This window comes from Prinia subflava, chromosome 2 (genome assembly GCF_021018805.1).
Source record: "Prinia subflava isolate CZ2003 ecotype Zambia chromosome 2, Cam_Psub_1.2, whole genome shotgun sequence".
Lineage (NCBI taxonomy): Eukaryota > Metazoa > Chordata > Aves > Passeriformes > Cisticolidae > Prinia > Prinia subflava.
Window position 1 is genome coordinate 86306470 of NC_086248.1, and position 13352 is coordinate 86319821.

General features: G+C 39.7%; 1 protein-coding gene across 1 annotated transcript in view; it reads left to right on the forward strand.

Moving 5' to 3' along the window:
• The window catches only part of KCNK5 (potassium two pore domain channel subfamily K member 5), a 33523-nt gene that overhangs the window by 14087 nt on the left and 6084 nt on the right, over positions 1–13352 (forward strand). Inside the window, exon 2 of the mRNA XM_063390862.1 lies at positions 12537–12648. Within this exon, the coding sequence (XP_063246932.1) occupies positions 12537–12648 (112 nt within the window). The remainder of the gene's footprint in view (positions 1–12536; positions 12649–13352) is intronic.

Consider the following 13352-nt stretch of genomic DNA (forward strand, 5'->3'; position numbering starts at 1 on the left):
ACATGGCTCAAACCTTACTTGAAGACCTTGTTAGAAGTCTGTCAAGAGAAAAAAATAAATCAAGCCTGTGCTACAAAAGTATTAGTTTTCTATTCATCAGTAGAGTTGTTTCTTTCCAAATCATTTGGTTTGCTCTTCCCCATTTATTTTTGGCACTTGGCACTTGGCATTGTGTCCATCCTTGAGGAAGAACTCCCGCATGCTTTTGAATGGAGCCACACAAAATGGTGAAAGACTCAACAGTTTTTCCCAACATCTCTGAAGAAATCCTTCTCTCTTATTAAGAGGATTTTACTAAAGGACAAAAATAGGCTCCCCAGTGCACTATAGTAGTAAAAAAGATTCCAGATCCAAAATCTTACCTCTAACACCACATTGCAGAAATATTTACATTAGATTAACTAATCACTCTTAATCTGGATCTTGTTTTAGGCAGAGAGATTCTTACACACTGTCATGCTGAAAGTTTTGATTAAGAGCTGTTGCCTGATTGAGAGTCTGTTTGAATTTGCAGCTTAGTTCAGCTTATTTTTTTGTTGTTGTTGTTTCTTCTTATACAAAATTGGCTTTTTGTTTAAAAGGCTTTTTGTTTGTAGTCTTGCCTTATAGTTTCTGATACAGTACAAAGAAAGCAATGCTATCTCCTCTCACCCTTTATTTTTGCAGTACAACTTGCTTATCTTCTCTAAATAAAATTGATGACAAAACCTTTGCTGTTCTCAAGGGCAATGAGGTCCAGTTTCAAGATATGGAAGTTTTGGAACTCTCCTCTTACTGTGGGCTAATTCAAGGAGAGTTTAAGTTCACAGCATAGACTGAAGTAGGTGATTAAAGAAACTAGAAGCATTTTAAACTGTATTTTGCTAGTCTGTTCTCTTTATAATTGAACCAAGTCAGTTTTTCCCATGGTTCTCTTCCACAGGCAGGTACTTTCTGTTATTAAATCAAGAGCCTTTCCTGGAACTACTGTTTTTCTTTTAATTTTCAGATATTGTGAAATTTGGGAAGCTAGGAGGGTTAAGTTTGATCTCCACCCATTTGTTTGTCCCACAGGAGATAATTCTCTCATCATTCAATGGGGATTGTTTCCCAGGATATTTTCCACTAACTTTAAAACTCTCTTTGTTCTCCATGCCAAGTGACACACAAAAAAATGTGCACTTGCATCTTGGGAAGCATCATATCCTCAGGAAAGCTCTCTTGATTAGGTTTATTACTCAGCTGTAACTTTCCCTGCAAAACTCAAGCATATCAATACACTTTGTGATGTTTGTGTCCACCTTGGAGGGAAGGAAAAGGTGGTGGTGCTGGTTACCAGCACTGATTGAGCAGCTAATCTTGCAGAACATTACACACTAAGTACTAAGACTGTTTCTCCAAGTAGAAGCAACACTAAGGACTTTTTGTAGATAGAATTCATTGCAATGATCAGCATTTACATCTATATGAATAAGTAAAATGGCCAGCATGTGAATGTCTGGTTTTAATTGGGGGGTAGGAGGTGGTGGGTAGAGTGTGTTCAGGGGAAAGTAGGAGAAAAAACAATATTCAATATAGCAAATGCTGGCACTATAGAGTGCCATAATTTTTTTATCCCCAACTCTTATGCATTTTGATCATCTATTCAAGCAAGGAATAGCTGGCAGAATTATTTACCTTTTCTGTTTCCAAACAATGATGTGGAATTAATTTGTCTGTGAACTCACAAATTGCTTCCACTGGACTGTGTCCTGAAGTTTCCAGACTCATAAATATTATATTTAAACCACAATTAGAGCTTTATGTGTCTTTCAGTTTCAGGCATTTAAAAAGATGGTTCTTTACATCTTCTCTAAATTCGTAAATTATTGCATGGCCTTCAGATAACAAGCTAAAACCAGAGTAGAGCATATATCTTCTAAATTTGTACATGAAAGCTTTCCCTTCTTTCTTGTCTCTGACTAATGAGAGCTATTTCTGGATAATAAATTGAGATTGTGCTTGAAGAGCCTGATTTCTGCTGTCTAATATGGGTTAATTAACAGATTGCCTTTCTAGAGGATCACTTAGTCTGATTAAATTTTAATTGATAAACAAGAAAACAGATGACCACTTAAAAGACTGAAATAAGGAGTGTTTCTGTCTGTGACAAATGTGCATGCTCTACCCTCATTCATTTTGCCAGCTAGGAAGCATGTAGAGTAAGAGGACACAGAGACAAAAAGAGGTCCTTGTGCCTGTACTGCTGTCTTTAACGAGGCTGCCCTTTGCATGTTAAATTAATTATTTCCTCTCTTCACTGGGTTGTCACTGTCAGCAGTTAGGGATTAATGAAGGTCAGTGCTTGGTCCCTGTTACAAATTTATAATTTTAGCACTTATCATTTAGCACTCTGCACTTGCAAAAACATACAGCAAAACCCAGGAGAAAAAAACCTGAAACGCACAGATTGAAATTTGTCACTCTGTTCCTTTGGAGACTCAGTCCACTGAAGAGCTTTCTGCATTGCTTAACATGTGTGTAATTGGTGTTAAAATAATAATACCAAAGAGAAAGGGTGGAAAAGTGCTATCTATCTGTCATCAGTGCCTGGGAGAAGGTGTGGAAAACTCTTTTCCACTTGGCAGAATAGTTAGAAAGCAGGTCTGTTCTGCAAAGTCAGGACAGATTTTAAGCCACTAGTCTTAATAAAGGTAGGGAGCTGTGACAGTGTTATCTCTTATGTTTTATTTATAAAGGCATTGTATCTAAACACAAATGCATTTGAAAAATTTCACTCACACATGTTTTTGGAAGATCCTTGAGACTGTATGCAGTAGTAAAATGTGGTGGGTTGACACTGGCTGGATGCCAGGCACTCACCAAAGTCTCTCTATCACTCTCCTCCACAACTGGACAGGAGAGAGAAAATACAGAAAGGTTTATGAGTTGAGATAAGGACAGGAAGAGATCACTCACCACTTACCATCACAGGCAAAACAGTTTCAACTTGGGGATATTAATTGAATTTATTACTAACAAAATCAGAGCAGGATGATGAAAAGTAAAATAAATCTTAAAAACACTTTCCTCTCACCCCTCTCTCCTCACAGGCTCTACCTCCTCCCACTCAGTGGCTCAGGAAGACAGGGAATGGGAGTTTATGGTCAGCTCATCACAGATTGCTCCTGCCACTGCTCAGGGAGAGGAGTTGCTCCCCTGCTCTGCCATGGAGTCCCTCCCACAGGAGACAGCTCTCCATGAGCTTCTCCAGCATGAGTCTGTCTCATGGGCAGCAGTTCTCTCTGAGCTGCTGCAGGGGGGTCACTCTTGCACAGGGTTCAGTCCTTCAGGCACAGCCTGCTCCAGTGTGGGTCCCCCATGGGGTCACAAGTCCTGCCAGGAAACCTGCTCCAGAGAGAGCTCTCCCCATGGGGCTGCACATTCCAGCCAGGACCCTGCTCCAGCACAGGCCTCCCACAGGGTCACAGCCTCCTCTCAGGGATCCACCTGCTCTGGTGTGGGTTCCTCCAGGGCTGCAGGTGGAGCTCTGCATCCCCAGGGACCTCCACGGGCTGAGGGCACAGCTGCCTCACCATGGGCTGCACCAGGGGCTGCAGGGGAATCTCAGCTCCAGAGCCTGGAGCACCTCCTGCCCCTCCTTCTGCACTGACCTTGGTGTCTGCAGGGCCGTTCCGCTCACATTCTCACTCCTCTCTGCTCTGGCTGCAGTTACATTTGAGCAATAACTTTTTTTTCCTTAACTGCATTATCATAGAGGTTTTACCCTAATTTCTGATAGGCCCAGCCTTGGCACATCTGTCGTGGAGCTGGCTGGCATTGCCTCTGCTGGACATGGAGGAAGCTTCAAGCAGATTCTCACAGAAGCCACCCCTGTAGTGCCCCTAGCTACCAAAGTGTGGCCACACAAACACAATGGATTCACTAACCCATAGCAAGGATGCTGTTGTTTAAATACTCTTTGTATTTACAGGTGATTCTGGGATTGGGTAGTGTGAATTTTAAGAACAGCTGATGTGGTTGAACTTCAGATACAAATAGGAATTCACTGGCGTATCCAGCAAACTGTTTTGCAGAGAGATTTTGGAGCTCATGGTGAGCAGTTCCAGTTTGCATTGGGGTATGTCAGTGTTCTTCCTCGGTTCTGAGCACCTAAATAAACCTTATAGAAGATTCCTCAGAATCATACTAAATAGTGTATATTCTCAAGGTATGTGTGTAGGATTTCTAATCCCTCTTCAAACTCAGTTATGGCCTTTGAGGGACATACACAGGGCTTCGTTATAGCACAGTGATGCAATTATTTAGTCAACAGTATTTTCTTTCTGGTAAAGACCGTTTCTGCGTTTCTCTGTGTTTGGTAGTATCTTGTTTGGTAGTTTCTGGTCTTTGATGTTCTTACTGGACAGCCTGTTCTGTGCTGGCTAATTAGTAAATTAAAAGGGATGTTGAGCTCTAATCCACAGCTTTCTTCATAGCATGTACTTAATTACTTTCACTTGAATCTGCTTTCAAAGTCCAGTAAAGGACAAGGTATCCCACTCCGTGCTTTCTCCATCTAAATGGAGATAATAAAATATTGCAATAAAACTAGCAAGACTGCTTAAAAAAAAAAGAAGTGCCAGCCACATTGAAGTCTTGGAACAGGAGTTTCCCCACTTAAACATAAATCAATAACAAATTGTGAGAAAATGACTTAAATAAGAAATCAAGAGCAAGACATGTAAAGAAACCTTCTGGGTGTACCATGTTCTAAACTAACAGCCAAAAATGATGTCTAGTTTGCTGTGTATTGTATCACAAAACTATGCAGAGTGATAAACCAGACATGTATTTACATGCGTTCTTTAAATGTCAGGCTTAGATGTAGGGACAGCTTTGTATGAAGTGGCATGTGCTGGAGGCTCAGTTAGGTGAGAAGAATTCTGCTTAGGTGAGGGCACAACTTCTGACAGACCAAAGTAAAGCATAATGGAGAGAAAGCAACAGAGGGTCTTGGTTCTGTAATTCATTTATGCATTGAGAAGCACTGTTGCATGACCTGAACAAACACTAAGAAGTTGGCTGGGTAAATGAAGAATCAACAAGATTAGCCAAACTTTTTCTGCAGAGCGAGTTCAATCTTGTCATATAACCTTTTGGATAAAGTGTGTTATATACACTGCATTTGAACTCTACATATACCTTTCTATTTTGTGTGCTGTAAGATATTGGTGGATCATTTAAAGTCTCTTGTAGCAAATTTAAATAACTTTTATAATTGCCTTATTAAAAACACACAAACAAGAGCCACTGATGTGTTGAAGCAGTTGAAAAAATACTTCTTTGACTTCTTCTTTCTCTGAAGACTGTGGAAGAGTGAGAAGATAATATTTTATCTGCTGTATTGATAGAAGTGTGAAAATATAATCTCATTCTGGATTAAATCTTGCTATTGTTGGAAAACAGTCCTCCATTGAAGTATGTTAATCCATGTTTTGCCAGGATTTTTTCCCCTACTGAGAATCTTTAAAACTTTGTCCTTTGATAAGAGAACTATATTTTAACACTAAACTGTTGATTGAAAAATGCAAAATATGTATGTACTTGCAATAGCACTTGCACTGCATTTATAAAGTGATTGGTTATGACAGCAATGGGAAAACTTACCTCCTGCTATTTGTAGTTGATCTGCATAGGAATGTAAACCTGGGAATTAACACTTGGTTTCCAGGGCTTGTTTTTATTTTTTTCTTCTATTTCAATTCACAGATAAAGGGGAAGGAATCCTGTATAAGCATAGTGATCTCTCTAGTGTTTTTTGCATAATCTTCATGTATTCTTTTGGTTATGTGTGTTATTTACATCCTTCAATATCAAGCATGTGGCTTGCGGAGTTTCTGTTCTTCTAGAGGTGAAAGTTAACATTATTCCTTCAATGATTACTTCCTATTTTTTGCTTCAGTTTCAACTTCAACTTTGTGGTAGCTGGCTACCATCCACAACCCCATTGTCCTGTTAGAAATAAGCTGTTTCTGCCTTGGATTTTGTTTGCTAAAACAGACCATACAAGTTCTAGGATTATCATGAGTCTTGCAGAACCTAGTTTTATACAGGCCAGCTGGGTGTTCACTCCTTATGCTTAGTTGATCCAGAATCAGACTTGTGTAGTCAACTGATGTGCTCCTCTCTTAATGTGGAATTTATTAATTCCCACCATCCTTCTCTAATGCAGGTGCTGCTGACTCATATCCTGCACCTCTTGCCCCAACCACCTTCCAGCTCCACTCTCTGCATAGGTCAGTAAAGGACAGTAAAACTTTCACAGGTTAGCAAGGCACAAGGGTGTTGCCTGTCAGACTGAGACAATGTGGTTCATTTGTCTTATTTTTCTTTCTCAAAAAAGGTCGCAAACCATTCCCCACAGAAGAGCAGTAGGAAATCCAGGACTCAGCTAAAAGACTTCTTTTTACATCTGGCATGGTTCTTGCCCTGACAAACATGAAATTCATACTGCAAACACAGATAAAGCTGAGAGGGAAATGAAAGGTCAGCTATCCTAGGTCCTGTTGGTTTGTGTAATCCTGCAGAGACTGTCAAGTGGCAAAGGCAGCCTCAAAGGCTTGTCCACTTGGCCCTGTGTGCTGGCCCTGGTCATACTGCCAGCGTGATTCAGCTGGGAACTCGAGTCCAAGTGAGCAGTTAGGGTAAGTCTGTCATTACACTATAGAGATGGGAGTGAAAAAAGATGGCAGGAACCACAATTGTGTGCTTCTCAGTTGCTTTGAGCTGTTCAGAAGGGGAGGATGGTTGCTACTACCATCCTTTCCTGAGAACTCTTGCCTGGAGCAGATTATACATATTAAAGCTGCCAGGTGCCAAGTGGCAGAAACACGCGTGTCCAGATAGGGTGCTGCTCTTTTGTATTCTAGGCTATGTGAATTTTTTGTATTCCAAACTTTAAATAAGTTTTTTTCCTTTCCAAGAAGTGATGAGCTTCCACTTCTGTGCACAGATGTGTGTATAGCAGCCATTCTAAAGACGACATGATGTTTCTGCTGCCTCGATGAAATAATTTCACCATATGTGAATTCTCTCGGCTTCCTGCAGCTCTGCCACGTTGTGTCTCTGGCTACCAGAGTAGGCAGAGTGGCACAGCGAGGTTTTCTTAGCAGTACTGCATTTGTCTTGGTGGTTGGGAAGAGAGGTGAAAAAATATCTAGGTTAACATGAAGTCTTTGAAGAACTCAAACAGGAAATTTTAATAAAACATTACTTGTGTACACCTCCTGTATCTAGCCATAAAAAGTAGTTGCGGAGAAAGAGATTTTACTCATTGGTAAAATCATTAGTTGCATAGTTGGCTTCACTTTCCACTTCCTTACTCAAAACCCAAGCTGCCAAGGTATTCCAGAGAGGAAAATTTTTTTCTGTGATGGACTGTATCTTCCATTTAGTTGGGGCACATCAGGGTGCAGAGTAAAATCAATCAACTTCAACATCTACCCTGTTTGTTCGTTGTTTTTTCTTTCTCCAGTGACTATAACTCAGAAAAATAGATCATGGTGTTTAGTATTACATTAGATGTATATTTGTTGTTTAACAACTAAATACACAAACTCAGTAGTTGAGCTATGACAGCTGTAAGCCAGGATTAATATATTCTACTTTGACTGTGAATCTACAACTTAATCTAGCTATAAAGTACTTACAAAATTCAGACTGTGCCTGTGAAATAGGTTCTGCTGCTTTTAATGTGCAAGCAGACATCAAAGCGCAGTATGCCAACAGGACAGGAAACTTCTGGCCATGGCCACTGGGCTGCCTGTCCACATAATGAGTCTGAGGAAGCTGTCCTGTCAATCTGGCTGTGACCACCCACAGGCATTTTTCCTTCACAAGGGTTACTGACTGAGAGGGTTTCTTTTCTCTCTACATACGTGTAGCCAATCCTGAGACAGTGTTATCCAGGTCAGCAGAACTTTGTAATGTATATCTGACCTGGGAGTCTTAACATGACTCATCTTTTTTATTATTGAAAAGATACTCATTAACAATTAAATATGGTTTTATTGCACTTAAAATGTGATTATTATAAACATCTGACTGCTACTGTACTTCTTATCTGGAGCCAGAAAACCTAAATCACTGTAAAACCCATGTCAGACAAGTAAAAGGGTGTGTAATTTGCATGGCATGGATTTTAAATGTTTATGTAGTTTCAAAGTCACTACAAGTTCTTTTAGGCTTTTTGTTCATACAACTGCTTGTACCACTTCACCTATCTGTTTAGCCCTGCTGCTACCGGACTTGGTTAAAACTGAAATCTGGTTAAAGATTAAGTGGTTAAATTAGTTTTAAATTTAAAATTTATTACCCTGGACAATTTTATTGTGATTGACTAAGTTGTCAGTATTATATGTACCTATGATCAGATAACTATTGCACTTTTCTGGTTCTTCAAATTCGATAAGAGATTTAGATGTCAATGTGATAAAAAGATTGTTGTTAAAGCTTTTATTCCTTGTAGGAAAGTCTCTAAAGTACTTGATCGGTTTGAAATACAGTGTTTTTCAGTGCACTAAATCATTGCATCCTTATCAAAGAACTTGAGAAAGAAGCAAAATTACTCCTGTGTTCCTTTGGAGTCCTCTGAGGACAAAGCCTAGGAGTCCTCAAAGGATGCATCAGTTATTGCTTTAATGGATTCAGCTTTTGGATCTAGTAGAGAGCTGTGATTGTCCATTACACTGTAATAATGTTGAGAGTAGAATGAAAGCCATTGGGTCTAATTTCAGGCTTAATAGTTCAATTACATCTCCTTTCTTGTGGAAGAACATAATTTCAAAAGACAATTGTTCATACCACTGGGAGAACCTTAAAGCTGCCTTAGATCTATATGTCAGATCCCCGGGGAATGCTTTGAATAACACAGGAGGCTGTAGCCTCTTCAAAAGAGACCTGGCTTCGAGCAATGTCTGGTGTTCTTCCTGTATGTAGTAGGGTGCCTGTGGGGTAGGATCTGTTGCTCTAGTTTACATATAGCTGGTTTATTGTCTTCTCTCTTCAGTCTGGTGTATCTGTCTATCTGGCCACAAGTACCCCAGAAGTCCTTTTTGTCTTCCTATTGCTTATTGTCAGCAGACCTGGCTGTTCCTTACTAGAGTATCTTAAGATTTTCTTGCACTCCTTAACTCCTCAAATAAAATCAGTAATGGTGTGTGACCTACATGGGCCAAGACTTCACCTTGCTATTTTTAAATTTGTTTTGAGAAGTTTCCAGCCCTATCCTTACTCATGTAGGGTGGATTCAAATGGCAGGTGTCTAAAACGTCGGAGACAAATTCCTCTTCTTGGTCCAAGATAGAGGAGATATAGCAACTGTTTCCTGCGATACCTGGTGAATCTGGAGTTCTCCTGGTCATCAGAGGGTTAATAAAAATGTCACCAAAGCCAGGAAACACAAAGCTGTATTGGAGCAGTGCTGGGGTTTGTGGGGAAATGGAGCACATTGTCTGCTTGATTACTTTCAAATTGCATCTCTTTTCCTACTTGTGTTAATGTCACCAGAAGAGGTAGTAGTGTTAAGTCTGTTTAATTTTCAACAGTGACACCAGAGTCTCTAAAACTTCTTCCCCTTTTTCCTTTGCCAAGAAGCTGAACTGGAGTTGTAGGGAATGAGGGAGAAGAGGGGTTTTGATTCTTTGAGGCAAAAGACATTTGACTGAAAATACAGTCCTGCTGTTATCAGTATGAACTGTCTTGAGGTGAGACCTAAGGCGATGTATAAATTACGACTTAGTTATTTTCAGCTTTTGCATATGGGCATACTTGAAAAGGTATTTTTAAATTACATCTTTCAAGGTACTGAGAACACTTGCACCATCTACCCTCTTCTTCCTCTTCTTCATTGCCTCCTTTTTTACAATTGAGAGGCTTTTTGGAGGAAATTTTCTACAGTTTAAGAAATCAAGCACAGCCAACTTGGGGCATTCTATATCCTAGCATATGAAAACAAATGTATCTCTGACATTAGAGCCTAACAGATCTGCCAAACAAAAAAAACCCCAACACAACCATGTTTGCTGTTCAGTTGTATAGTGTCCACTCACACTTTTTTTTTGTTTGTTTTAAGCCAAAATCTTTAATTATTTCAGTATGGTCAAAAGTTATGCTGCTTGGAAAGCAGCTACATATTTCCCATAGCACCGAAGCTATCTAAGCGTGTTTTGTGACCATCTTTGTTCCTGCAGCTGGGATGCATACAGTGCATTCAGACTTAATGCAGGCATAAAATAACAGACTGGACTGTAGAGCATAGATAATTGTATGCAAATAGCCAATAGCTGTGTGCAGATAGGGACAGGAAGAGGATGCCAGCTGTGTCTGAAGAATTATCTGTGGCTCACTATCCCAAGGGTTCATATAACTTGTAGAGCTGGCCATCGCCCCCAAAATGTTAGCTGCCTGGATGTGAGGGGCAGCTGTTTGCCACTCAGTCCAGCAGCTTCTTCCCCTCAGATCTGGGCCCTCTTTAGACCTCCAGACCTCAGATCCTGGCAGGTCTTGACGTAATTGTATGTACTGGGAAACTGAGCTCATAAGGTCAGGCCAAGGTGGATTAATGCAATGAGATAATGGCCCATGACAATGGGAGTGGATAGTTCACTGTGTCTCTTGGAGAGCACTTGCTCTGTGAGGAAACAAGTAAAAAAAATCCAAGTCTGCTTATGGAATGGAAAATGACTGGAAAACTGGTGCTCACTGTAGCATTTAGGCAATGGAAGAAGTTAAGGCATCTTTTCAAGAATAATAGATAACAGATTGTGTTTTTCAGGTGATTTGGATGTCCTTTGGGACTTTCAGGAAGTTCCTCTGCAGACCATGGCAGAAATGAGTGATTGTACTTTGGTTTCTTCTCAGATGAGCTCCTATGATCCATATTTTTTTTGGAAGAGGGGTGACATTGTGTGTTTTACTTGCCTGCTCTCAACCTGCCTGTTTTAGGGCCGCTTCTCATTTGTACACCATTTTCTCATGATAAAGGAGTGCCTTGGTGAGAACTCTGTCCTTTTCTATTCAGAGCCTGTAGGCTATGGAAAGACACTGCATCCAGTTTTACACACACATTGAGTTTACTAGGAGAAAAAAAAAATCTAGTTCTTTACCTTCATTCACTTCTAATGCTTCTCCTTTTATCCTCTGGAACAGCCTATGTGTTGAAAGTACATTTTTAATTAAATTGTTTGCATCTTGTGTATGTACAATGCATTCACTTTGAGGGTATTTTTATTACAGTAAGAGGGTGGTGATATGTAATAAGTCTCAAGAATAATTAAAACCTGTGTTAACTTGTGTATGTTTTCAATAGTGATTGAACTTTGTGTTGAGTCTCTGCTGGGTTCAAGATCAGATCTTAATCAAGTGGAAAGGAAGGAAAGGGTGATGGGGGAAGGAAGAATTGGTTGTAGTTACCTTTATCTGTTCTTGAAGTTTAAGATAAACATCACCTGTCATGTTTATTTCTAATTTTTTTTAAAAAGTATATTGCTTTGTTTTTTTACATATTTAGCTGCAGATAGTTTCTATAGTCAACACTTATTGAGGGAGAAATGCAGACAGTGGGTAACATTATAAGTCAACATTTGGAGATATCTTCACCTTTTCTGTATATGGGTGTAGCCTCAGTTTTGTTCAGTGTTTACACTGAAGGGAAAAAAGCAGAGTAACCTGGTAAGGCTTTAACTGCATCATGATGTGACAGGGCAAAGATTTAAATAACTAAAGATTTCCCAGAGAGAATATAGTATATCTGTTTAGTTTTCCCTTTTATTTTGGGGAAGTGGAAGTGCACTCCAGAATCAGCCAGATGCATGGTTTTGATCTGAAACTTTCCCTTTCTGCACTAAATAATAGTTAGTGCTTTGCATTCATCATGGCATACCAGATTCCAGCGTGGGAGAAGAAAAGGGCCTGATTCAAGGACAATGATTGGAATCCTGTTGCATGAAATGCTGTGGGAAAAAAAATCTTAGTTTCTCTGCCTTTGAAAAGTACAGTTTTACTGTTTGCTTATAGATGGTTTGACTTTGGTAGAGACAGCAGGTGACTTAACGTGAATCACATGACCTTTGCCAAGGATTCTATGACATTCATACCCAAGTCAAGCTGAGGCATGTAACAGTGTTCTGAAATGGATGGTAGTTCTGAAGATGTCCCTAATATTAAACCAAATTCAAGATCTGCACTGGAGGTTAAGTGCTAGTTCAGTCTCCAGGAGTGGTATTTGATCTCTGAAAGAGATCCATTTGATTTAAACTCATAAGTCAAGTAAAAGTTTATCTAATTAAAACTCCCTATTGAAATGTCAGAGCACCTGCAATAATTTTTCTTCTGTGAAGCAAGTTTTTAGTATTTCATAAAATTATTGTTAGTGAACACACTAGGCCAGCCTTCACAAAAAACTCAGAGATTCTTTTGCAAGTATGAGCTAAGGGGGAAAACCTGAGAGGGACAGATAAATTTCTTTTTTAGGCTGCCAAGATTTTACAAGATTGATTGTTACTTTTTCCTTACAGGTTGTGTCAGATGCTGCTGGACAGGGGGTTGCCATCACTGGGAACAATACCTTCAACAACTGGAATTGGCCGAACGCTGTGATCTTTGCTGCTACTGTGATCACTACAATCGGTAAATATTTACTGTGTCAACCTTCCTTGCTGTAGTTCTCTGCAGGCTCTGGTGTGTTTGTACTCTCTCATTTCTGTGTCAAGGTAGCCACCAAATAAAGTACCTCCCCATGGCTGGAGCTGCCTAAAGTATGTGTTCACCTGCAGATTCATAGAGGAAAAAAATGAGGGTTTTGGCTCTCTCTCCATGTGTGTACAGAAGAGAAAAGTGTGGCTTTCCAATAAGTAATAGATTAAAGGTGCTTTGGGGTTGGCTCATGTCATTCCAGTTCCACTGATTCATGCACTTAAATTTCCAAATCATAAAACTCCAAAACAAAATCATAACAAAGCATTCAATTAAACAAATACCTAAGGCAAGTGCGTATGAGGTTTTTGTATTGCTGTCCAATTACACACACACACATCCTCCTGAGGTACTACTAAATTATCAGTGCTCCTGGCTTGCAGAACTAACTAGACCTTTTATTTACCTCTTAAAAAAAGGTGAAGCAGAACAATTGTTGCTTTTTAAATGTTACTACTGATTTGTGCTTGTAAGACTCTCTGCACTGGAAGACTTCTTCCCCCTGTGATATATAGGTTTTCAGAACTCAACATCATTTGCCTTCTGCTTTTACAGAAAAATCTTTGCTTTACATGGCGTTGTTACACACTTGTTGAACCTACAATTAAAAAAAAAAAGGAGTGGAAAGTAACCAGAGA